This window comes from Lepisosteus platostomus, chromosome 18 (assembly GCF_059453375.1).
Source record: "Lepisosteus platostomus isolate fLepPlt1 chromosome 18, fLepPlt1.hap1, whole genome shotgun sequence".
NCBI classification, from domain to species: Eukaryota; Metazoa; Chordata; class Actinopteri; order Semionotiformes; family Lepisosteidae; genus Lepisosteus; species Lepisosteus platostomus.
The window spans coordinates 15,688,813-15,714,681 of NC_142628.1; the positions used below are offsets into that span (position 1 = coordinate 15,688,813).

Consider the following 25,869-nt stretch of genomic DNA (forward strand, 5'->3'; position numbering starts at 1 on the left):
CGTATTTATTATTATTATTATTAATAATAATAATATAATTGGAGGAGAGGGCAGGCTACGCGTGGAAAGAGAGGAAGAAATCAACTGTTGACAAACCCACCCTGTGCAAAAGTCTGCATAAAAGTTACTAACGAATGAACCCCCGTAAGGAAAATAACGCAAGACAAATTCTAAAACAAACGATGTATTGCTGCCTAATTTAAGTTGGAGACATACACACCCAGGCGAAGAAACGGAGCCCCTCGGACGCCAGGCTTCCAGCCGCCATCGATGTAAACAAACCAACACGTGTGGCGGCCGGCGGCTGCTGGTGACCTTCCCCCGGAACGCCGCCACGGGCAGGAAGTGCTGCCGCGCGTGGACCGCTCTGTCCGCCATGTTGAGTGTGGCGAGCAGGCTGCAGTCTTCAACACCGCGCACGGAGCGCTCTGTCTCTGCGGTTAATATTGTAAGCACTTTATTCTTAATTATAGCGCCTTTAAAGTTAGAACACAAAGTAGACCAGAACCTTCTGAGCGTGTGGAGAGGAGCAAACAGATAATATCGGTATATACTATATACTACATACTATTTACGATATACTGAAAAGTTAACACAACGTGTACTAGTCAGTTGCTTTGTAAGTGTATTTATAGAGATTCCTGTAAATAAGGTATTATAATATTCTGCAAGAGGTTCAAAAGTTGAAAAGGACAGAATATTACCCCCATGAAATTTGTAATTGTATTTATTTTTTCTAGATTATTTATATTTATACATATATTTTCTATTCTGAGATATCGTTTTACAAATAGGTGCTCTATAAAGAACAGCATTCCAGCTGTTGATCTTCTTCACACCAGAAACATTGTGTGTCTTTCCCTACAGTGGGAGCTCTCCTGCACAGAGAGGAGCTGCACTTGAGAGAGATAAGATCACTTTATTAACCCTTTACAATTTCTTGTATTAGGAATTTGTCTTGCTCTCCATGAGACACACAGACAGGGAGAGAAGCTGGGGGTCAGAGCGCAGGGTCAGCCATTTATACAGTGCCCCTGGGGTTAAGGGCCCTGCTCAGGGGCCCAACAGAGTAGGATTCCTTTGCCGGCTGCGGGATTTGAACCGGCAACCTTCCAGCCACAGGAGCAGATCCTGAGCCACAGAGCCACCACACCACCCCCACTTGGGATACCAATTCGATATGAGTGTTAATCTTATAATTAATTCATTCAGGTCAATTCGCCACTGTAGGAGGACCAGTGTGAGATCTGCTAGAGGGGTACTCCATACCCAGCAATGGAGAGACTGCTGTCATGTGTGTGAAAACGGTACAAAGCTTCCGCGCTGCTGGAGACTTCAATCCAGGAGCAGTTTCATCTCTAGTCAGTGTTTCACACCACACGTGCAGATGTACAGTACGTTGCTGGGCGGAAGTGTGAGACGCATTCAGGAGCTACAACTTCAACACTTTACTCACAGTTTCCACTACTGTTTTCCACTGTTATTCCAGCTTTGACTGTTTTTAGCCAGTAGCCATGTCGCCCTGCAGCTCCCAGCTGGCAGCCCCACTGGAGCTCAGCAGTGTGAGCCTGGTCAGTACCTGGATGGGAGACTCCTGGGAAAGCTGAGGCTGCTGCTGGAAGAGGTGCTAGTGGGGCCAGTAGGGGGCGCTCACCCTGCGGTCTGTGTGGGTCCAAATGCCACAGTATTGTGACGGGGACACAGTACTGCAAAAAATGCGCTGTCCTTCGGATGAGACATAAAACCGAGGTTCTGACTCTCTGTGGTCATTAATAATCCCAGGATGTCTCTCGAGAAGAGTAGGGGTGTTACCCCGGTGTCCTGGCCAAATTTCCCCCTGGCCTTTACCAGTCATGGCCTCCTAATAACCCCCCTCTCTGAACTGGCTTCATCACTCTGCTCTCCTCCCCACTGAGAGCTGGTGTGTGTGAGAGGACTGGAGCATCATCCAGGTGGGGCTGCACACTGGTGGGGGTGGAGGGGATCCCCATGACCTGTAAAGAGCTCCGAGTGGAGGGTCCAGAAAAGTGCTATATATGTGTAAGCAACTATTATATATATTATTGTTATTAAATTATTTAAACACAGCTTAGGGTGGGTGGGAGGAATCCAGTCTTGTCATTTAGGAGTCTGTAAATCACCTGAATCCGATTCTGCAAACTGCAGCAGTTAAGCAGCCGATATGAAGAATGGTTGGAGCCAATAATCCATCCCGCTCACCATCAGATCTAACTGGCTGGTTGTCAGGGCAACCTCCTCATTGACGCGGCCCCTCTCTACACCTCTCGAGAGCCGAGGGGCCACCTCATGTACCAGTACAGAGCTCACAAAACACAATGACCCCCCAGCAGCAGAGTCACCGTAGAATAGTTTCTGCATTGAGAAGAGGCAGAGCTCTGTGAGAGAACAGTGAAAAAGACAAAGACTCTTAGACTTTTGCTTTTTCATCATTTTCATCTTTAATGTCATCGCAGTTCTTAATAGATGGGTGGCAGAGTGTTGATAATATTACGATCATTGATTGATTGTGTTTTTGCACTATTAATGCAACTATTAATGTTCTCTTTGCATTGGCAAAACTACAACACACGCTTCTACCCCAGGAAATCAATAGCAGATAAAAGAAACTATACAATCAGTCAATCAATAAATAAACAAACAAACAAGACCTGATACTCCTGTATAGCAGCCAAGAAACACCCAGAATTCTTTGGCTCTTGCAGACGCAGGGCGGCGGGGAGAGAGAAACGGGTTCGAGGCAGCGGGAGGGAAGGAGGGAGAGACTCATGGGAAGGGGGCGGGAGGTTGATCTGAGAGAGGAGCGGAGAAGGTGCTGTCAGAATCGTATAGCATGGTATATATAGAATATACACCATATATGTGCTGTACATACAATATATATCAAATGTACCATATATATCTCATATATGACATGTATATTATATATACCATATATCTATATACCATCTACATCATACAGATCATACTTCACGGAATAGCTTCAGCCCATAGCCCAGGACAGAGAGAGAGAGAGGGAGAAGGAGAGAAGGAGAAAGAGGTGCACAGTCAATGCCGGCTCAGTCAAGGGTGTGGAGGGTGTGGGTATCTATCCTGCCACTGGGGGGGGCCAGGGCCACGCGTGGGGAGGGGCGTCAGACCCCCAGGTGCTTGTTGAGCCGGCTGAGGGCGTCGCCCACGATGTCGAGGTCGTGCCGCAGCTCCTCCACCACCCTGTTGATGCTGGTGGTGTCCCCCAGCACGTCCACGCTCTGGGTGTAGGGGTTGTAGCGCACTGTGAAGGGGCGCCGGATGGTCTTCGCAAACTCCCTGGGCGGGGGGGGGGGAACAGGAACAGGAACAGGGCAGCTGAGACGAGTGGGCCTGACACCCAATTAGAGCCACATCACTGATCCAATTAAGCCATGACCCGCTCGGGCAGAGAGAAAGCCGTGACTCAGCAGGACTCAGAGCGAGGAGCGCTGAATCAGGGTTTCCAGTCCACCCTGGGGGCAGATTGGCCTCCCCAGGGTCACCACTGGGGGCAGAGAGCCCTTGCTGCGTCTCTTTGACGCCTTGCTCTGCCGGCTGCAGGGAGGTCAGCCCCTCAGCCCAGCGCTCCTCTTCCTGCACGCTGAGCTGGGAAAGGCGGGCTTGACGTCTGCCGGGCATGGCCAGCCATAAACGCCAGAGCGGCTGAGGAAGCTCAGCAGTTTCGGGAGACCTTTACCTCATCTTGAGCTTGGCCTCCTCGAAGCTCTCGGACACGAAGTACACGTCCTGGAATGTGGTGATGATGCACTCCTGCTTGCACGTGACCTTGGGGTCGAAGGGCATGATCTTGGAGTTCCCGGAGAGGGCATGCTGGGAAGGCAGGAAAACGTCAGGTCACCCTCAGAGGCCAGGCTATATCAACTTGGAACTTGGTCTTTCGAAAAGGGGACGAGTTCAGAGAGCAGACCCACAATCCACAAACCAACAAAAAACCGCAAGAAGACTTCAGTTCGTTTCCCGCCACCTTAGGGAGGAAATCTGAACTCATACGTCCTAAATGATTCAAGGGGAGCTGCAGTCACATTTTCTCTGACCTGTTGTTAAATCTCGCTCACAAATTCATTGACGGTACCGCAAAATTTGAAGTTCTGTAAGTTGCCAGATCGTCGAACACGCATTCAAGTGTCCACAATGTGCCACGTGAACAATTTACCTTCCTCCTCACTAGTCCCTGTCATGAAGTCACGATCGCAAACCCCTCCTCTTAAGGGCGCTCCAGCCCTTCCTTGTTTTCCCACTCATCTCCCGCCCCTGCTCCCTGTTCCAGCCCTCTTTTCCAGTTCCCCCTTAAAAGCCAGACGCTGATGCTAATCTGGGCTCTGCATTGGTTCCTGTACCAAGCGAGTCTGGGACCTGGATGCACCTGGCCCAAGTTTTTAGTTTCTGTTCCTGTTCCCGTTCCCCCTGCCGGTTCCGACCCGGTTCTGGTTTTAATCGTCTGTCTTGGATGGATCTCCTGGCTTTGGACTTTTGCCCTGTTTTGGATTCCCCTTGTTGACTCCTCCCTGGATCGTTTGCCTCGGCCACACCTCCCCCCACCACCAGCGCAGCATGGACACGCCCCCCTGTTCTCATCCCCGTCTCCTGCATGCTTTTTCCCCCGTGTTTTCTTCACTTTCCCTGGATTGTGTCGTCTGCATAGGGTCTGGAAAGAACGCTTCCCTGACATAGGACTGATGTACTGTGATGTACGAGCGAAGGAGTGCAGGTTGTGCTGCAGACATCTCACTGCAGAGATGTCCCAGCGTGATCTGCATGCAGAGTTCACAAGTAAGTAGTATTTGTTGGCAAAACCATCTCGAAGTCGAGAGCGATATTTCTGATGGATTAAAAAAAATGGGCTCACAAGCCTGCTTGTTTACAGTGTAATGTAAACAGCTGCTTCACCTCACTGGAAGTTTTGTTGCCTCGTTCCAAATTGCAGAACACGGCGCTGCACTGATCTGAAAATGTTGTCTATTTAGTGATGTAAACTGGAGGTTTTTACAAGTCACTGTGCACATTTTATTTTCATTGTGGTTTGAAATGTGCTCATCAGTGCCGATTCTTTCTAAGCCCAGAATAGAAAAATAATAATAATAATAATAATTGCTTACACTTATATAGCGCTTTTCTGGACACTCCACTCAAAGCGCTTTACAGATAAGGGGTCTCTCCTCCACCACCACCAGTGTGCAGCCCCACCTGGATGATGCGACGGCAGCCATAGTGCGCCAGAACGCTCCCCACACATCAGCTCTCAGTGTGGAGGAGAGCAGAGTAATGAAGCCAGTTCATAGATGGGGGGTAATTAGGAGGCCATGATTGGGTAGGGCCAATGGGAAATTTGGCCAGGACGCCGGGGTTACACCCCTACTCTTTTCGAGAAACACCCTGTGATTTTTAATGACCACAGAGAGTCAGGACCTCGGTTTTATGTCTCATCCGAAGGACGACACCTGTTTACAGTATAGTGTCCCCATCACTATACTGGGGCATTAGGACCCACGTGGACCACAGGTACTGACCAGACTCACACTGCTGAGCTCCAGTGAGTTGCCAGTTGTGAGTTGCAGGGTGATATGGCTGCTGGCTGTGCAGCCATATCATCAAATAGCGCTGCAGCACCCCTTTGCAATTCTCAAGGGCTCAAGGGCAGGTGTTGTACATGGTGCACAGGTCCACCCGTCATCAGAAAAAGGCTGCTCATTCCTGGTTAGAGTCCTGGCCGCCTGGAGTCGATCCCGGAGAGACAGGGACTTACTCCGGTCAGTCAAAGATCACCGTGCACACAAACGCACGAGGTCACCGCTGAGGCACCGGCTAAACCACCCGGCATGTTTGGGGGAGCCAGGAGGAAATGAGAGAGACGTGGGGAGAGAGCGTGCCAGCTCCAGGGCCCCAGAGCAGACCGCTACCATACCGCCCTGCCTTTAAACCCTCTCCGCCCCAGGAGGATCTGACTGCACGAAGGTCATTCCTCACGAATTCGTCTCGGTGTGCGCGGGCGGTGCGCTCTTACCTTGAGCTCGCTGATGGAGGACAGCAGGCCCGCTCCGTACGCCCTCAGCTTGCCCTCCTGCTTGCACAGCCCGAACTCCACCGTGAAGAAGTAGCACTGGGACACACAGGGCACAGGGAGCACGTCACCGCGCTGGACAGGGGTGGCGCCGTGGAGCACGCTGGCAGGCGCGCTCCAGATCGGAGCACCGCAAAGACACAAAGTAGACAGCGGAAGAGCTGCAGCTGGAGGGAGGGGGGCGTTTACAATAACGAAGGAAGGGGAACCAGCAAATCAACACACAGGATTTTCTCTCTGCTTTTCCTGTGGTGGCACGGCTGAGGATCACTGAGCCGCAGATCCGCCGATCACCACTAGAGGGCCAAGAATTCGGCTCATTACCCACAGCTCCCTCAGAAGGGGCAGCTGTACAAGATTCCCACAGGTGTCTTTGCGTTCGTCGCTGAACCTCGCCCAGCACTGAAGCTAAGACACACTTTCCCTTTTCTCTCCCGTGGCAGGAGACAAAAATGCCCTTTTGTTTCATTTTCTTCCACGATTTCCAGCTGTTTCCCCCGGGAACGACCCCTCGAGAGCCTTCAACCAGCGGTCTCGGCAGCTGCACTGTCTGACTCTCTAAAGAGCTATGAGACGGGCTTTGAAGAGTCTTCCCCCGGGGAGCTGGACTGGATCGCGCGGCGGGACTGCTGGGAGGAGAGAATTCCTGCCTTGCAAAAAGCACATCCAACTCTCCTCCCTGCAGGTGGCGCCCCCGTGTGGTCAGTGGAGCCGGGAGGCGGCACTCACCGTGGCCAGTTTCTGCACAGCGTCGTCCGAGGCCCCGAGCGACGCCAGGCCGATCTCCTGCGAGAACTGCGCGAAACTGGGCTCCGCCAGCAGGGGCACGTGGCCCAGCAGCTCGTGGCACGTGTCTCTGCAAGGGCACACAGAAAAGCTCACAAATCGGCCACCCATCTCCTACCCACTTTACCCAAGACAGCGTCGCAGGGGAGCCGGAGTCAAACCGGCCGGATACACCCTGGGAGGGACGCCAGTCCGTCTCAGGAAGCTCAGAAAAAAACAGTCATTTGGGATCAAATCTTCTTGATTATCATGGCCATTCTCCTAATCGAATGGGCGGGGTGGGTGGAGCGTGAACTAACAAAAATAAATATCGCTCTTTTGTCCAGAAATGCAATGAAACAGACAAGGCTAGCCCAAGGGTGGTAGGTGGAACTTGCACCAGAGAAGACATAAGGGCGGATGACTGGAGGGAGACTTACGGTTCAGGTGTGTAGAGAGGATCAGAGCTGTGCCGCACGTACTGGGTACAGTGGAAAACCCGAAAGGCTAGGCCAGCGAGGAAATCTCTGGGGGACAGGTATCCTGCCACTGGTCGGATAGTGAACCCTGTGCGTTCTGGAACAAACGCAAAAGAGGTGTACGGGCTGTCAATCCCACTGCAAACGCCAAAGCCCAACAAATCCCACTGTTAACACCAACCCCAGTCCATCCCACAGTGGACACCAACCCCCAGCGAACCACACTTCTCCAGCCTTCCTCAGAAACCCGCACACATCCAGACAGGACTCTCAGATGACAGAGACCAAAGGAAAAGAGAGCAGGAGCGTCACTGTGCCCTGAAGAGACAAGCAGGTTGTCACACTAGATGACCGCAGGTGCTTCCACAGAGACGACACCGTGCCACAGAGAGGGGACGGGGGGGCGCTGCTCTTACCCCGGAGGAACCGGGAGACGTCCTCCAGCTGGGGGATGTTATCCTCGCGGCAGTCGCAGTACTGGGAGAGCAGGGGCAGGTTCTTGAGGTACTCGCGGCAGGCATGAGTGGGGTACAGCTTGTTGAGCTCCCTGTACACCGTCCCCCAGGTCTTCACCTCCTCCTCTGTGAACTCGATACGGGGGATGGGGTCCCCACTGAGGGGGGAGGGGGGGGGAGAAACAGTGAGACGGAGGCGCACAGAGCCCTGGCGGTCCTGTTGCTCAGTGCACTCTGGGATTCCCTTGTTGCTGTTATCAGTGGTAGCAGGAACTAGCAGGAGATCTGTTCTCCCTTTTCTCCCATCTGAGCTCCTTTTTGAGGACAGAGGACAAGCTGGATGTTGTCACAGCGCTCAGAAACATCGCAACGTGTCTAAATCTAGTGGTGGACACAATTTGATTAGCCCTGCAGTTTCTGCTTGTTTCGCTGTGGAGCGGGGCTGGCGTGCCTCAGACATGCACAGGCTACAAGGAACTTACTGCTTGTAGCTCATTGCCAAGTCCGCAAAGTACTTCCTCCTCTTGCGGTAGACGTTGTCTTTGAAGCCCTGAAAGGGATGAGAGCCAGTGGTCAGCCCTGCGGGGAGATGCTCACGCACAGCAGCTCTGCGTTGACTGCGCGGCTCTGCTCCCAACTGCTCCCCTCTGCCTCCCTCTGCTCCCCTCTGCTCCCCTCTGCCTCCCTCTGCCTCCCTCTGCTCCCCTCTGCCTCCCTCTGCCTCCCTCTGCTCCCCTCTGCCTCCCTCTGCTCCCACTCTGCCTCCCTCTGCTCCCACTCTGCCTCCCTCTGCCTCCCTCTGCCCCCCTCTGCCTCCCTCTGCCTCCCTCTGCCTCCCTCTGCCCCCCTCTGCCTCCCTCTGCCTCCCTCTGCTCCCCTCTGCCTCCCTCTGCTCTCCTCTGCCCTCCTCTGCCTCCCTCTGCCTCCCTCTGCTTCCCTCTGCCTCCCTCTGCTCCCCACCTGCCTCCTTCTGCCTCCCTCTGCCTCCCTCTGCTCCCCACCTGCCTCCTTCTGCCTCCCTCTGCTCCCCTCTGCCTCCCTCTGCTCCCACTCTGCCTCCCTCTGCTCCCACTCTGCCTCCCTCTGCCTCCCTCTGCCCCCCTCTGCCTCCCTCTGCCTCCCTCTGCTCCCCTCTGCCTCCCTCTGCTCCCACTCTGCCTCCCTCTGCCCCCCTCTGCCTCCCTCTGCCTCCCTCTGCCCCCCTCTGCCCCCCTCTGCCTCCCTCTGCCTCCCTCTGCTCTCCTCTGCTCTCCTCTGCCTCCCTCTGCCTCCCTCTGCTCCCCTCTGCCTCCCTCTGCTCCCCTCTGCCTCCCTCTGCTCCCCTCTGCCTCCCTCTGCTCCCCTCTGCCTCCCTCTGCCCCCTTCTGCCTCCCTCTGCCCCCCTCTGCCTCCCTCTGCCCCCCTCTGCCTCCCTCTGCCTCCCTCTGCTCTCCTCTGCTCTCCTCTGCCTCCCTCTGCCTCCCTCTGCTCCCCTCTGCCTCCCTCTGCTCCCCTCTGCCTCCCTCTGCCTCCCTCTGCCCCCTTCTGCCTCCCTCTGCCCCCCTCTGCCTCCCTCTGCCTCCCTCTGCCTCCCTCTGCTCCCCTCTGCCTCCCTCTGCTCCCCTCTGCCTCCCTCTGCTCCCCTCTGCCTCCCTCTGCCCCCTTCTGCCTCCCTCTGCTCCCCTCTGCCTCCCTCTGCTCCCCTCTGCCTCCCTCTGCCTCCCTCTGCCCCCTTCTGCCTCCCTCTGCTCTCCTCTGCTCTCCTCTGCCTCCCTCTGCTCCCCTCTGCCTCCCTCTGCTCCCCTCTGCCTCCCTCTGCCCCCTTCTGCCTCCCTCTGCCCCCCTCTGCCTCCCTCTGCCCCCCTCTGCCTCCCTCTGCCTCCCTCTGCTCTCCTCTGCTCTCCTCTGCCTCCCTCTGCCTCCCTCTGCTCCCCTCTGCCTCCCTCTGCTCCCCTCTGCCTCCCTCTGCCTCCCTCTGCCCCCTTCTGCCTCCCTCTGCCCCCCTCTGCCTCCCTCTGCCTCCCTCTGCCTCCCTCTGCTCCCCTCTGCCTCCCTCTGCTCCCCTCTGCCTCCCTCTGCTCCCCTCTGCCTCCCTCTGCCCCCTTCTGCCTCCCTCTGCTCCCCTCTGCCTCCCTCTGCTCCCCTCTGCCTCCCTCTGCCTCCCTCTGCCCCCTTCTGCCTCCCTCTGCTCTCCTCTGCCTCCCTCTGCCTCCCTCTGCTCCCCTCTGCCTCCCTCTGCTCCCCTCTGCCTCCCTCTGCCTCCCTCTGCCCCCTTCTGCCTCCCTCTGCCCCCCTCTGCCTCCCTCTGCCTCCCTCTGCCTCCCTCTGCTCCCCTCTGCCTCCCTCTGCTCCCCTCTGCCTCCCTCTGCTCCCCTCTGCCTCCCTCTGCCCCCTTCTGCCTCCCTCTGCTCCCCTCTGCCTCCCTCTGCTCCCCTCTGCCTCCCTCTGCCTCCCTCTGCCCCCTTCTGCCTCCCTCTGCTCTCCTCTGCTCTCCTCTGCCTCCCTCTGCCCCCCTCTGCCTCCCTCTGCCTCCCTCTGCTCTCCTCTGCTCTCCTCTGCCTCCCTCTGCCCCCCTCTGCCTCCCTCTGCTCCCCTCTGCCTCCCTCTGCTCCCCTCTGCCTCCCTCTGCTCCCCACCTGCCTCCTTCTGCCTCCCTCTGCTCCCCTCTGCCTCCCTCTGCTTCCCTCTGCCTCCCTCTGCTCCCCACCTGCCTCCTTCTGCCTCCTTCTGCCTCCCTCTGCTCCCCTCTGCCTCCCTCTGCTTCCATCTGCCTCCCTCTGCTCCCCACCTGCCTCCTTCTGCCTCCTTCTGCCTCCCTCTGCTCCCCTCTGCCTCCCTCTGCTTCCCTCTGCCTCCCTCTGCTCCCCACCTGCCTCCTTCTGCCTCCTTCTGCCTCCCTCTGCTCCCCTCTGCCTCCCTCTGCTTCCATCTGCCTCCCTCTGCTCCCCACCTGCCTCCCTCTGCCTCCCTCTGCCTCCCTCTGCTCCCCTCTGCTCCCCCTCTGCCTCCCTCTGCTCCCCTCTGCCTCCCTCTGCCTCCCTCTGCTCTCCTCTGCTCTCCTCTGCCTCCCTCTGCCTCCCTCTGCTCCCCTCTGCCTCCCTCTGCTCCCCTCTGCCTCCCTCTGCCTCCCTCTGCCCCCTTCTGCCTCCCTCTGCCCCCCTCTGCCTCCCTCTGCCTCCCTCTGCCTCCCTCTGCTCCCCTCTGCCTCCCTCTGCTCCCCTCTGCCTCCCTCTGCCCCCTTCTGCCTCCCTCTGCTCCCCTCTGCCTCCCTCTGCTCCCCTCTGCCTCCCTCTGCCTCCCTCTGCCCCCTTCTGCCTCCCTCTGCTCTCCTCTGCTCTCCTCTGCCTCCCTCTGCTCCCCTCTGCCTCCCTCTGCTCCCCTCTGCCTCCCTCTGCCCCCCTCTGCCTCCCTCTGCCCCCCTCTGCCTCCCTCTGCTCTCCTCTGCTCTCCTCTGCCTCCCTCTGCCTCCCTCTGCTCCCCTCTGCCTCCCTCTGCTCCCCTCTGCCTCCCTCTGCCTCCCTCTGCCCCCTTCTGCCTCCCTCTGCCCCCCTCTGCCTCCCTCTGCCTCCCTCTGCCTCCCTCTGCTCCCCTCTGCCTCCCTCTGCTCCCCTCTGCCTCCCTCTGCCCCCTTCTGCCTCCCTCTGCTCCCCTCTGCCTCCCTCTGCTCCCCTCTGCCTCCCTCTGCCTCCCTCTGCCCCCTTCTGCCTCCCTCTGCTCTCCTCTGCTCTCCTCTGCCTCCCTCTGCCCCCCTCTGCCTCCCTCTGCCTCCCTCTGCTCTCCTCTGCTCTCCTCTGCCTCCCTCTGCCTCCCTCTGCCTCCCTCTGCCTCCCTCTGCTCCCCTCTGCCTCCCTCTGCTCCCCTCTGCCTCCCTCTGCCCCCTTCTGCCTCCCTCTGCTCCCCTCTGCCTCCCTCTGCTCCCCTCTGCCTCCCTCTGCCTCCCTCTGCCCCCTTCTGCCTCCCTCTGCTCTCCTCTGCTCTCCTCTGCCTCCCTCTGCTCCCCTCTGCCTCCCTCTGCTCCCCTCTGCCTCCCTCTGCCCCCTTCTGCCTCCCTCTGCCCCCCTCTGCCTCCCTCTGCCCCCCTCTGCCTCCCTCTGCCTCCCTCTGCTCTCCTCTGCTCTCCTCTGCCTCCCTCTGCCTCCCTCTGCTCCCCTCTGCCTCCCTCTGCTCCCCTCTGCCTCCCTCTGCCTCCCTCTGCCCCCTTCTGCCTCCCTCTGCCCCCCTCTGCCTCCCTCTGCCTCCCTCTGCCTCCCTCTGCTCCCCTCTGCCTCCCTCTGCTCCCCTCTGCCTCCCTCTGCCCCCTTCTGCCTCCCTCTGCTCCCCTCTGCCTCCCTCTGCTCCCCTCTGCCTCCCTCTGCCTCCCTCTGCCCCCTTCTGCCTCCCTCTGCTCTCCTCTGCTCTCCTCTGCCTCCCTCTGCCCCCCTCTGCCTCCCTCTGCCTCCCTCTGCTCTCCTCTGCTCTCCTCTGCCTCCCTCTGCCCCCCTCTGCCTCCCTCTGCTCCCCTCTGCCTCCCTCTGCTCCCCTCTGCCTCCCTCTGCTCCCCACCTGCCTCCTTCTGCCTCCCTCTGCTCCCCTCTGCCTCCCTCTGCTTCCCTCTGCCTCCCTCTGCTCCCCACCTGCCTCCTTCTGCCTCCTTCTGCCTCCCTCTGCTCCCCTCTGCCTCCCTCTGCTTCCATCTGCCTCCCTCTGCTCCCCACCTGCCTCCTTCTGCCTCCTTCTGCCTCCCTCTGCTCCCCTCTGCCTCCCTCTGCTTCCCTCTGCCTCCCTCTGCTCCCCACCTGCCTCCTTCTGCCTCCTTCTGCCTCCCTCTGCTCCCCACCTGCCTCCCTCTGCCTCCCTCTGCCTCCCTCTGCTCCCCTCTGCTCCCCCTCTGCCTCCCTCTGCCCCGCCTCAAACCAAGACTGATCTTCATGTGCCTGCTGAGATCTGACTTTTCCCCAAGCAGATATACTGTATAGAAGCGTTCTCTCTCTCCGTCGATATAAAAGAGAGAAAACTCTGCACGATGCAGAGCCACGACCCGGACCGATTCCCTGAGCGGGCCGGGCTGGGCGGGCCGGGCTGGGCACTCCGCTACTCACCGGGTGGTCGGCGTCTAGATCGGAGCCGTACATCAGCACCCTGTTGGCACACTTATCCAGGTCCGAGATTTTCTTGGGAAACCAGGGCACGTTCTCCATGTCTTCAGCAAGAGGAAACCACACAGTTAGCCAGTCAGTGGCTGCTGTCCTGCGAAGGGCTCTCCTGGCTGTGTCAATAGGGGACATCGGCCAGGCGTTTGGACTGTAGTACTCCGAGTGTCAGTCAGCGCACTAACTGCGTTTCCCAGTCCAGCTCCTGGAGTACTCCAGTGTCTGGTTTTCATTCCCACTCTGCTCTTAATGACAGATGTTCATGGAGAACTTAATTCTCACAACTGATTATTCCTGTCTCTGGACTCACCAAGAACCTCCCTTGCACTATGTGTGCCACTTCCAAGAAATATTAAGAGCACGACTCAGTTTCAGCTTGGGCTCTCCTGCATCTCTCCGAACAGCTCTGGGTGTTTCGCCTGTTATCGGTTAACGATGTGCAGACCAGGGTGACGATGACTCTGTCAAACACACACTGTTGTGCGGCTTCTCAGTGCTGCAGGGGCACAGGGGTTCGTGGACAAACACTGCGGAAAGCAGGAGAGCTGGACCTCTGGTCTGTCTGCCTGCCTGCCTGCCTGCCTGTCTGCCCGTCTGTCTGCCTCCCTGCCTGTCTGCCTGCCTGCCTGTCTGTCTGCCTGTCTGCCTGCCTGCCTGTCTGCCTGCCTGCCTGCCTGCCTGCCTGCCTGTCTGTCTGTCTGCCTGTCTGTCTGTCTGTCTGCCTGCCTGCCTGCCTGCCTGCCTGCCTGCCTGCCTGTCTGTCTGCCTGAGCGAGGAGCGAAGCTGTCTCTGCCCACGGGGGGGTACTGGTCCGGGTACTGGTGACCCTTCCTCTCCCCGGCAGAGGTTTCCTCCCACCCTAGAGCGGGCCAGCGGGCAGGAGTTGTCGGGCGGTCAGTACGGTACAGTGGTCTGGCGGTCAGTACAGTACAGTGGTCCGGCGGTCAGTACGGTACCGTGGTCCGGCGGGCAGGAGTTGTCGGGCGGTCAGTACAGTACAGTGGTCCGGCGGTCAGTACGGTACAGTGGTCAGGCGGTCAGTACGGTACCGTGGTCCGGCGGTCAGTACGGTACAGTGGTCCGGCGGTCAGTACGGTACTGTGGTCAGGCGGTCAGTGCGGTACAGTGGTCCGGCGGTCAGTACTGTACAGTGGTCCGGCGGTCAGGAGTTGTCGGGCGGTCAGTACAGTACAGTGGTCCGGCGGTCAGTACTGTACCGTGGTCCGGCGGTCAGTATGGTACCGTGGTCCAGCGGTCAGTATGGTACTGTGGTCAGGCGGTCAGTACAGTACAGTGGTCCGGCGGTCAGTACGGTACAGTGGTCCGGCGGTCAGTACGGTACAGTGGTCCGGCGGTCAGTACAGTACAGTGGTCCGGCGGGCAGTACGGTACAGTGGTCAGGCGGTCAGTACGGTACAGTGGTCCGGCGGTCAGTACAGTACAGTGGTCCGGCGGTCAGTACGGTACAGTGGTCCGGCGGGCAGTACGGTACAGTGGTCCGGCGGTCAGTACAGTACAGTGGTCCGGCGGTCAGTGCGGTACAGTGGTCAGGCGGTCAGTACGGTACAGTGGTCCGGCGGTCAGTACTGTACCGTGGTCCGGCGGTCAGTACGGTACAGTGGTCCGGCGGTCAGTACGGTACAGTGGTCCGGCGGTCAGTACGGTACAGTGGTCCGGCGGTCAGTACAGTACAGTGGTCCGGCGGTCAGTACGGAACAGTGGTCAGGCGGTCAGTACGGTATAGTGGTCCGGCGGTCAGTACGGAACAGTGGTCAGGCGGTCAGTACGGTACCGTGGTCCGGCGGGCAGGAGTTGTCGGGCGGGCCGGCGGACACGGCGCTGACGTGTGCCCGCAGCAGCTGGATGATCTCGTTCAGCTGCTCGCGGTTGCTGTCGCAGTCCACGAAGATCTCGAACTCCGAGCTGCGCCGCTTCGACTTTCGGGACTCGATGTGAACCAGGTTGACGTGCTTCTCCTGAGAGGGAGGGAGGGAGGGAGGGAGAGGAGGGAGAGTCTTCATTATCCCCGGGGGGGTTTTACAGCAGCAGTGCTGGTGTACAGACAGACACAAGAAACAAAATGACAGGAGTAACAATCTACATATTTACATAGAAGGTCGAGTGTTGAGTAATGGCTACAGGTATGAAAGAGAACTTCAGTCTGTTGAGTCTGCAGTTGGGGAGTCGGTATCTGCGTTCTGATGGGAGTAACTGGAGATTTCGAATCAAGGGGTGTGAAGGATCGTCACAGATGGATTTTGCTTCACACAAAACATGTCTCTGATAGATGGAGGAGAGGAGAGGAAGATCAACACCAGGCACCTCCTGAGATCTCTTCACCAGGCTGCCCGGTGTGTTCCTGCCTCTCAGACTCAGGCTGCCGAACCAGCAGATCAGGGTGAAAGTGAGAACAGATTCCAGGAAGGACAGCCGGGACAAAATCGACGCCGAATCGTCGACCTTAAAACGCTCGAGCTTCTTTAAAGGGGGAAAAAAAAGACATTGCGGTCCTTTTCTGAGGATCGGGTCAGTAGTGGCTTGGAGTCCAGACCAGCTCTACCAGCTGCCCTGTCAGGGCGGGAGTGTGGAGGGCAAAGACCACCGTTAGTCTCGGAAGACATCTGGCTTGGGGAGAAGGAGGGAGAAGACAGGGCGGGTGTCTCAGTCGTCGTCCCTCCTCTAGAGGGAGCTCTGACCTTTTATTATTGGTTTCATGAGCACGTGCGCCTGTCTCCTGTCTGACCCGCCACTCTGGAAGTTGCGCGCCTCCTGAGCTCTGGGCTCAGTATTGGACGTCTGAAGGCCGGCCTGTCCACCGGCTCGGGAGAAGCCCGAGGGCAGGACCTCTTCCCCAGGCGTCCTGACCGTCTGAGTCCGGGGCTCGGAGCGCCTGGTCCCGTTACGGTTTCGTTCGCCATGTCCCTGGATCCCTTTTCCCTCTCTGCGTCTGGGATTGATCTCCCAGCTACCTGGACGTTGGACTGCGCCCTGTTTTTTTTTTCCTTTTGGGGCTCCCACTGGACTTGTTCGCCTGCTGCGCCACCCCCCCCTCACACCCGGATCACCGTCGCCCCCCCATCTGTCCCCCCATCCACTCCTCTCCGTGTTTTTTCCCTATTGTCCTGCTCCAGTCTCTTCCGGATTGTACCGTCTGCACAGGGTCCTGAACTAGGCGCTACAGTTTAGGTCACTACACTACAGGACAGTAGTGACCCGCGCCCCGACCCGGCCCGTGACAGCGGGTCGGGGCGCGAGGGAGGGAGACGGATTTTGCGGAAAAAAGCAGAAACTGAACCCCCCCTCCCCCGCTGCCCCCCAGAGAAGAAAGGCAAGCCGAGCACAGGCAGCCGTGTCGCTCTCTACCTGTACCTGGAAGAGTTTCAGCGCCTTCACCAGCCCTCCCACCTCATTCTTCAGCGAGAAGACCACGGCGGCGCGGCCGCGCTCGGGCGCCTGGCTCCTGTTGTCCCCGTTCTCCTGGATCCTGCTGAAGGTGGAGCGGTTCATCTGCGGGACAGGAGCAGCGGAATCAGCCAGAGGGAACGTCGGGGGGCCGCGGGGTTCGGGCTCCACCGAGACCACCCGCCCGTCAGCTCTGCAGAGCCGGCGCTGTGCGGGGGGTGATTCTGGCTTGACGTTCGGCCCTTCACCGCAGAAACATCGCTAGACTGGGCCCCGTGCTATCACTCACTGGGGCTGAAAAGCTCATCGACTCGAATTGACCACTGTAATGCTCTACTCGCTGGGGTTTCTAAATCCACACTGAACAAACTGCAGTCTGTCCAAAATTCGGCAGGCAGAATCCTGACCAGGTCTGGTGCAAGTGATCACGTTACTCCTGTCCTGGAGTCCTTGCACTGGCTTCCGGTCAAATCCTCCTGCTCACCTATAAGGCTCTGCATGGCACCTCAGTGCCTGTCTGAGTTACTATCGCCCTACTCCCCACCTCGCAAGCTTCACTCCTCTAATTCTGGTCTCCTGTGTGTCCCCCAAGCCCGTCTACACTCTAGGGGTGACAGGGCCTTCCCCTGCTGCACCCCAAAACCCTGGATCTCTCTCCCCAAGGATATCAGAGGGTCTCCTTCTCTAAACTCCTTCAGATCCAGATTCAAACCTTTACTTTAAGAGCCTTTACTTCACTGGTTCTGTTCTTTACCCCTCTGCTCCTAATGTATTCAGAACCTCCATCTACTGTCTCCTCTGTGTATTGTAATTGTGTTTTATCTTGTGTATTCTTTTTATTTATTGTTGTCATTCGGTAAAGCGTTTTTAAAAAAAAGCCACCTTTAAAGGCCCTATATAAAATAAAGTTTATTATTATTATTATTATTATGATTATAAAATAAACTCAAAATGAAAAAAAGATGGATCATCGGACTGCATCAGGCCTGCGTTTCACACGACCCCCCTGCCCGGTTCGGTTCGGCGGGGTGTCGTTCACAGCTCCCACCACCAGAGGGAGCCCTGCTGCCGCCACCTCACGATCGCGCCGCGGCGGTTCAGTTCAGTTTATGGCTCAGAGGCACAAGTGCAATGAAATGCTGATTCGCGTGTGATGCAAATTATTATTAAATTATTAAACCGAGCCGGGGGCTGTGCTGTCACCGGGCGCGGCGCAGGACAATAGGTCACCGACAGCAGGTGCGCAGCGGCCCGGCGGGCTCCTCTATTCCTGGCAGTGATAATAATAATAATTGTTTACACTTATAAAGCGCCTTTCTGGACACTCCACTCAAAGCGCTTTACAAGCGCTGCGCCGATGAAAAGCCCGGAGCAGACCGGGAGACTGGGAACCTATCGCGTCATACCGAGTTCTCAGGACCAATAACGACATCATCCAGAGTCTGGCACCCGAAGGCTCCACGGCCGAAACGTTGTGTTTTCTCTCTTCTCTTTTCAGCAGGAATAAACCTTTCCCTGTGCCTTTGCAGCCCGCGCCTGCTGACGCAGCGCCCCACCTGAACTACTTTGATCCACAGCTGTGGCCCGAGTCCGGGAGGAGGTGTTGTCTGGACGGGCCGGATGAGTCTGGGATCGGGGGTCTCTGACCGGCGCCCCGGGGGGAGGCAGGAGACAGAGCAGGAGCCGCGCTCCCCGCCCCCGAGCGTGGGGCGCGGACCCCCTTCTCGAGCCACGGACTCCCGGCCGCAGGTCCGAGAGCCCAGACCCCCCTCAGCCCCGCCACCCGCTCACACCCGCAGGAGGGCGGCGAAATGTCACCCCTTCATCCGCGCGTTGACCTGACACCGCCTCACCCGGTTTCCTCCCCCGGCGCGCGATACGCGCACCCCACTCCGCGCGTGGGCACCCCACGATCACAGCGACGTGAATCGCTTGCGAAGATATTGCGCCTTTCACCCCTCCCATCCCTTAAACCTCCCCCCAAAGCGCTCCACGCGGCGAGAGAAGCGGCGTGGGGAGACCCCACGGCTCGCGGACCCAATTAAAATATCCAAGCACGCACCCTTCCCTGGCAGGCTCCCGCGCCCAGGCGCTGCCCCGCCCGCCCCCCGGCCAGCCGGAACCCCGGGAGCATTCGGACCGAACCGGGTGCTGCTGCTCGTGCCTCTCGCCAAGCGGCCGGCCCGGGTGATCTCGGGTGAGGCGGAGCCGGTCTGACGAGGGCCGCTTAAAGCAATCTCTTCTGGCGAGCGGGGACGCCTATTATTAGCACCGCTTATGTCAACTTCACCCGGGATTATGGACGTATTAATTTTCACCCGCAATTCATCAGTGGAGCGTGGGACCGCCCTCACGAGGGGGGCAGCTCGGCGGGCGCGCGCCGGAGACGCGGGCGCGGCTCGTGCCGCTCGGCGCACCTGTCGCGCGAGGGGAGGGGGTGGGTTGTTCGCTGTCGGGTAGTTTCAAATAAACAGCTCGCAAAAGTCCCCTGAACCGCCGTTTACCTGCTCCGCATCCGAGAGAGTCACCCCGGCGGGGGCAGGAGACTGTTCCTGGGTTAAACAGCTGCAAAGGCACAGGGACGTGACCAACCCACGCTGAGGGGTCAAGAGGACAAGACGCGGGGGCTCTGCAGCCCAGACACGGCGTCTTTCTTGTCCTTCCAGCGGGGATACGGATGCGGGGTAGAGGAGGGTATCAATTCAAGGTGCTTTATTAGCATGACCGATGGGTACAATCGGTGTTGCCAAAGCAAATTAAATAATGAAATTCACATGAAACAACACAAATAAAAGTAAAATAAAATCTACAGACATATTACAGACATTTACAACAAAGACATATCATAAAATAATTAACATATACTGTGAACATATTGAGCATTATTGGGAGACAGACTCACTGTTCCTCAGGCTGTGACAGGAGATCACATACTGGGCTGCCAGATCAACTGAGTTCCCTCCTCCCTCTCCCAGTAGGATTGGGACCCGTTGTGATTCGGGCTGGTGTGGGAACTCTCTCTCTCTCTCTCTCTCTCTCCCTGTCTGATGTACTGATGTACCGTCTCTCCCGGAGCCACCGCGGCTTGTGCGAGAGCGGCTCTGAATGTTGGGGACCAGCTCTCTCCCTGACCTCAGGGGGGCACGGCAGTGGATACGCTACGAGATACTCTGGACGCGGGACGGCGTGTTCGGTCCGGGGGTCTCTGTGTGTCGGTGTGTGTGTGTGGACGCGCTGTCCGGGGGTCTCTGTGTGTCGGTGTGTGTGTGTGAGTGTGTGTGTGGACGCGCTGTCCGGGGGTCTCTGTGTGTGAGTGTGTGTGTGGACGCGCTGTCCGGGGGTCTCTGTGTGTCGGTGTGTGTGTGAGTGTGTCTGTGTGGACGCGCTGTCCGGGGGTCTCTGTGTGTCGGTGTGTGTGTGGACGCGCTGTCCGGGGGTCTCTGTGTGTGAGTGTGTGTGTGTGGACGCGCTGTCCGGGGGTCTCTGTGTGTGAGTGTGTGTGTGGACGCGCTGTCCGGGGGTCTCTGTGTGTCGGTGTGTGTGTGAGTGTGTCTGTGTGGACGCGCTGTCCGGGGGTCTCTGTGTGTCGGTGTGTGTGTGAGTGTGTGTGTGTGTGGACGCGCTGTCCGGGGGTCTCTGTGTGTCGGTGTGTGTGTGGACGCGCTGTCCGGGGGTCTCTGTGTGTCGGTGTGTGTGTGGACGCGCTGTCCGGGGGTCTCTGTGTGTCGGTGTGTGTGTGGACGCGCTGTCCGGGGGTCTCTGTGTGTGAGTGTGTGTGTGTGGACGCGCTGTCCGGGGGTCTCTGTGTGTGAGTGTGTGTGTGTGGACGCGCTGTCCGGGGGTCTCTGTGTGTGAGTGTGTGTGTGTGGACGCGCTGTCCGGGGGTCTCTGTGTGTGTGTGTGGACGCGCTGTCCGGGGGCTCCAGCGATCCTCAGCCTAAACCTCTTACCGCCCTGACGCGGCTGCCGTGTCACCGGCTGACACGCCAAAGCTACTTTTCCGGCAGCCGCGACCAACTTAATCAAAGTCACCCGGAGAAAGAGAGAGCGACCCAGACAGCGACACGGCCATAATCCCGCCGCCCCCCGCCGCGGCGTCTCTGCCCCTGACACGGACCTGACACGGACCTGGGTCGGACCTGACACAGACCTGACGCGGACCTGGGTCGGACCTGACGCGGACCTGACGCGCAACAGGCGGCTTCCAAGAGCGGCCGATCTGACCGATCTCCAGCGTCTCTGCCGACTCCAGCCCAGCGTTTCACGACGTACTCCGTTTAAAAAAGACAGACAGAATTCTCCCCTGACAAAGACACGGCTGCAAAGTAAGATACCCAAAGGAAGTCTGTTTTTTTTTTTACCAAAACAAAAAGACTAAAAAAAGGAGACATTTTAACGACCAAAAAGGTCCCGCAACACCCGAAAACCGCTTCTTACTTCATTGTTAAGCTGCTTCTCTTCGAAACCCGTGTTCATGGAGTCGAAAGACCTGCCCCTCCTCGGCCCGTCGATCCTAGCTGAATACATCTCGGAGCCCGGCGGTCTGTCTGCTCTGGGGACGCGGTACCGCAGCTCTCTGGGCCGGTGCAGGCGGCTGTTCTGGTATTTAAGGCGCCCGGTGAGCCAGAGGGTGTGTGTGCGTGTCTGGGAGGGGGGCGGGGGACAGTGCGAGCAGTCATCTCGCCCATTAGACCGCACCGCTGGCGTCACAGGAGCCGGGCGCTTGTTCGCGCAGCAACAAGGAAAAAAAAAACACATTTTCCCCGCCGCGCTCAAACGGAGAAAATGACGACTTTCCGCGTCTGCCCGTGGGGCGTGTTGTCGCGCTCGCACCCTCGGCTGCCGTGGAAAAAAAAAAAAGAGCTCACAGCCACGCACCCGGAAGGAGTGGAGTCGGTGGATCGGACACGGGTCCTCGCCCTTGGTCTTTGTGTTAAGCGCTCTTTCGCGCCGCGTTAAAACGACGTGTTGATCTCAGCAGCCTGCCACTTCCCTCCCCAGCAGAAGCCAGTCGCTGTGCCCGTTGAGTTTGAAAAACAACGCGTTACAACAGGCGCCGTCCTTCGGATGAGATGTAAAACCGAGGTCCTGACTCTCTGTGGTCATTAACAATCCCAGGGTGTCTCTCGAGAAGAGTAGGGGTGTAACCCCAGTGTCCTGGTCACATTCCCCTGGTCTTTACCAGTCATGGCCTCCTAATAACCCCCCTCTCTGAACTGGCTTCATCACTCTGCTCTCCTCCCCACTGAGAGCTGGTGTGTGTGAGAGGACTGGAGCATCATCCAGGTGGGGCTGCACACTGGGGGGGTGGAGGGGATCCCCATGACCTGTAAAGAGCTCTGAGTGGAGGGGGCAGAAAAGAGCTATATAAGTGTAAGCAATTATTATTATTATTATTATTATTATTATTATGTTTTGCGAGGTTGTGAAACCAGCGGGCGACAGTTGAGCTACATTAGCGCCCGGATCACAGAAATGTCAAATGCAAAACCAGGCCAGCTCTCTTACCGCGGTAGATCCACAGAGACACAGTGGTCACAGCCTTTAAACTCCTTGTCTCTCGTGTGTCAATAATCCGATTCCTACACATCTGAAATACAGATAGAAATACACACACCTGAAGAAGGCTCCACGGCCGAAACGTTGTGTTTTCTTTCTTCTTTATTTTCAACATGGAATAAACCTGTTACTTGTTCCTTTGAAATACAGATAGGCTGTATTTATAAACTTTTGCAGAAGAGCGGTTTTTTTTTATTAAGAAATGTTTCATTTCACTCTTTCAGCAAGTGCTCAGAAGTAAAATAAGCTGCACCGAAGGCCTACAATTATATATATTTTTTCATTCTACATAATGTAATCGTTCTGTTTAATTCTGTTCATTACGGAACTGGTTTGCACACTGAAACTCACTGAAATCCGTCCTTTGTTGTTCTTATGGTCTCGGTTTCAGAAGAGCTTTTATCGGTTTAGTGACCAAACTAATTCGGACTAAAAGGGCTTTTAAAAATGTAACCTCGCAGGGGGGAACTTTAATCGGATAGGGGGTTGACGAAAGAGGTTCAGACATCTAATCAAGAGCGGCTCCCGTCTGCTCTGCAGATCCACAGGAAGATCGAGCATTGATCGACAAAGTTGAAGCGGCTTGTCAGCTCTTTGATCACATGGGAATATCGCGCCAAAGCCGGCAAGGCGGACCGACAAGTCCAGGGATTCGGGTGGATCCAATTAAAAAGAGTCCTTTACAGCTAATCTGCTCATTCAGTATCGGAGGAGGCGCCTGTCCTGCTGTCTCTCGCCCGGGGCCCCTCTCTGCCCCTGACCACTAACCCCTGACCCCTGACCCCTGACCCCGTGACCCCGGCCCGAACCAGGGAACCGTCCTGTCCAGCACAGGCTGCGTGTCTGTGAAAAGTGTGTGTGTGTGGGGGGGGGGGGGCCGTCGCCCCCCAGCGATACTCCCACGCGAGCTGGGCGAGAGCAGGAGCCGGGCATACAGCGCCCAGCCCCGAATCGAACCCGGGACTTCCGGACCGAGGACCTGTGAGCGCTACCACTCCGTCCAGTTATAATCATAATAACCACCAAAACGTCAACACAAAACCGCCAGGAGCGGCTCACTGACAGACGAGCCGCGGTAGCAGCGCACACCATTGGGCGCTACTGCACATGAAATGTGATTGGAATTGGACCGAGAAGGGGTTTGGCCCCGACTGAGCGCCGAACTAACCTGTTTCAGCCCCAGTTCTGGGACAGAATTCATTCCCAAGAGGCTACAGAGCGCAAGGTCACTGAGAAGCCATATTAATACACGGCGTGCCGGCGACTCTGGACGGATTCGTTTCTGTCTTAATAAAATAGGGGGGAGGCATTATAAGCTGAATAATATTAATACAAATAATAAGGATCTTCCTGTTTGTAGCGAGGCCGGATGCAGCCCTGAAAAGTGACTGAAGTGTTTTTTTACACGACCAATCGGCTCACCGTTGTTTCCTGGAGCGCATGTCTTCATAACCCCGCGCAGCCAGCCGTGCGAAACCAAGTCAATATTTGTCCCCAGAGCCGAGCTCTGTGAGCGCTGTTTGCTCAGCCCGCTGGTATTAATTATGATGATTAGTGCTGGAGTACGGCGTGCGCGCGTGTCGGGGCGGAGGCGTGGGGGAGAGACCGAGCGAAGGCTTTTCTAAAACACAAACGCTCATTCACGATGTGAAATACTGTAGGTCACCCGTTTCTCTTCTACATGTCGAATTATCCCGCCCGGTCTCACTAGAGAGACGTGCGTGGGGCGGAAAAGCAAAAAGACCTTTGCGATTCCCTAACCAGGTTTCCGAAGCTTGTAGCCGGTGTTACAGGTGCGAGTTCGGACCCGTGTCAGCGTCGTGTCCTCGGTTTCGGTTTCTCCCCGCGCTGTTGTCGTGTAAAAAAAAGCTCAACAGTAACACGCGGAGATGAGAACAACCCCCACGGAGGTCGCGATCACTGTCCCGAGCGATAAAACCGGGACACACTTGGGTTACGTGCGAGTTTCTCAGTTAGACGCGCGACTTCAGAGCTGTTCCCTGCCGTTGGGGGTGAAATGGTATGAAATCGCTTTGCATGGGTCAGGTCGCTTGAATTCAAGCACCTGTTGCATGTGACAGCTTTGGCGGCCACAGGTACCTACTGTACCCCCGAGCTCTGAGAGCGCATCGGGGGGGCTGTAACGTGGACGTGTTTTGCGCGAGTTTCTGTTCAGCACCGCGGAGCCGCGGACAGCTCCTCCGCGCTCCCACGGCTGAGAGAAGAAAAAACACACGAGCGCAGGCCCGCGAGGCCTTGGCATTTCAAAACCGGCTGTTTTGTTTTGTTTCCACCGGGGGGGAGGGATGAGGTCAGCGCCGCGCGTGTTTTCCACCTTTCAATGCGAGGCGCTGACAGAGCGGTGCTCTACCGGGGCCGAGAGCAGACAAGGCGCCGACAGATCGGTACTCTACCGGGGCCGAGAGGAGACGAGGCGCCGACAGATCGGTACTCTACCGGCGCCGAGAGCAGACAAGGCGCTGACAGCATTTCGCGCGCGGTATCGGCACCTGACGGAACCGGAAGCTCGCGCACCGGGAGCCACGGTGCCGGTTCTGGAATCCCGGCCCGTGATGCTGGAGGCTCTCGGGTGTTGGGGGGGGGGAGGGGGTGCCTCGGCCCAGTGAGCAGGGATCCGATGAAACTAAAGATAACGCGCGTACGAAGAGCATCTGTCAGAAGCAATGCGAGAGGCCGGCTTCAGCGGAGACCGCGCTCGCTCGGGCGGGAAGAGCCTGGAGCCCACGGCGAGCAGCGGTCAGCCGGCACCCTGACCCGGCTCGCCAGAGCTCGCTTGGGCACCTGAGAGACAGGGCGTACAGCCAGGCGAGGGCAGCTCCGCGCGGCAGGGCTCTCTCGGGGATGGGTTGTTAATGGAAGGAAATGGCAGAGTCAAACGTGTGCGGCCCCGGGTTTCCTACAGGAGCCACAGAGGGTTAAGGGAAACTCTGTGTGTTCGTTATGTGTGCGCTGTCCCCCAGGGGTTAAACCCTTTATCCGTTTCTACGTGCTGAAGGACAAATAGAAAACTCCAACAGCCTGAGCTGAGTACCCTCCATCGCACAGAGGACAGAAGAGCGTGTGTCCACAGCACACAGACACAGAGACACAGGACAGAGGGAGAGAGAGCTGTCCCCAGGAGGAGAGGAGAGAGGGAGAGGAGAGAGGAGAGAGGTGTCCCCAGGAGGAGAGGGGAGAGGGGAGAGGGAGGGAGAGGTGTCCAGGAGAGGAGGAGAGAGGGAGAGGAGAGAGGGAGAGAGGTGTCCCCAGGAGGGGAGGAGAGAGGGAGAGGAGAGAGGAGAGAGGAGAGAGGTGTCCCCAGGAGGAGAGGAGAGAGGGGAGAGGGAGGGAGAGAGGTGTCCTCAGGAGGAGAGGAGAGAGGAGAGAGGAGAGAGGTGTCCCCAGGAGGAGAGGAGAGAGGGGAGAGGGAGGGAGAGAGGTGTCCTCAGGAAGAGAGGAGAGAGGAGAGAGGGAGAGGTGTCCCCAGGAGGGGAGGAGAGAGGAGAGAGGGAGAGGAGAGAGGTGTCCCCAGGAGGGGAGGAGAGAGGAGAGAGGGAGAGGAGAGAGGTGTCCCCAGGAGGAGAGGAGAGAGGGAGAGGTGTCCCCAGGAGGGGAGGAGAGAGGGGAGAGGGGAGAGGTGTCCCCAGGAGGGGAGGAGAGAGGGGAGGTGTCCTGCAGAGCAGGCTGAGGCTTAGCTGGCCCCCTGCGAGCTGGTGACCTTCCATGTCCCTGCAACTAACACTCAGCACTTTCGCCACCTCACCCAGACCTGCCTCACCTGACCTGCCTCACCTGACCTGCCTCACCAGACCTGCCTCACCCAGCCTGCCTCACCTGACCTGCCTCATCCAGACCTGCCTCACCCGGCCTGCCTCACCTGAACTGCCTCACCCGGCCTGCCTCACCAGACCTGCCTCACCTGACCTGCCTCACCCGGCCTGCCTCACCTGACCTGCCTCACCTGACCTGCCTCACCTGGGCTTTGCGCTTCA

At 57.8% G+C, this 25,869-nt stretch overlaps 2 protein-coding genes across 16 annotated transcripts in view; both read right to left on the reverse strand.

Annotated features, from left to right (window-relative positions):
* sergef (secretion regulating guanine nucleotide exchange factor) overlaps positions 1-327 on the reverse strand; it is a 36,909-nt gene extending 36,582 nt beyond the window's left edge. For 7 of the 8 annotated variants that reach the window (XM_088611551.1, XM_088611548.1, XM_088611550.1 and 4 more), the window contains exon 1: positions 221-327. In XM_088611551.1, the coding sequence (XP_088467677.1) occupies positions 221-268 (48 nt within the window). In that variant the 5' untranslated portion in view covers positions 269-327. The remainder of the gene's footprint in view (positions 1-220) is intronic. The other variant, XM_088611552.1, reaches the window with a different exon arrangement.
* Positions 328-2,434: 2,107 nt separating this feature from the next.
* LOC148645770 (tryptophan 5-hydroxylase 1) lies at positions 2,435-25,869 on the reverse strand. Of its 8 annotated transcripts, none has more exons than XM_088611134.1 (11): positions 25,853-25,869; positions 16,280-16,423; positions 14,709-14,892; positions 12,866-13,032; positions 8,291-8,358; positions 7,770-7,966; positions 7,315-7,450; positions 6,839-6,965; positions 6,053-6,148; positions 3,728-3,861; positions 2,435-3,327 (listed from the first exon to the last, which is right to left on the reverse strand). In XM_088611134.1, exons 2-11 carry the CDS (start codon positions 16,421-16,423, stop codon positions 3,153-3,155), a joined length of 1,428 nt encoding a protein of 475 aa, XP_088467260.1. In that variant the 5' UTR covers positions 25,853-25,869; the 3' UTR covers positions 2,435-3,152. The 8 variants fall into 8 exon arrangements, with proteins under 8 accessions (XP_088467260.1, XP_088467261.1, XP_088467254.1 ...); XM_088611135.1 differs by lacking the exon at positions 25,853-25,869 and adding an exon at positions 20,756-21,152; XM_088611128.1 differs by lacking the exon at positions 25,853-25,869 and adding an exon at positions 20,756-21,151 and having other exon boundaries at positions 16,322-16,423.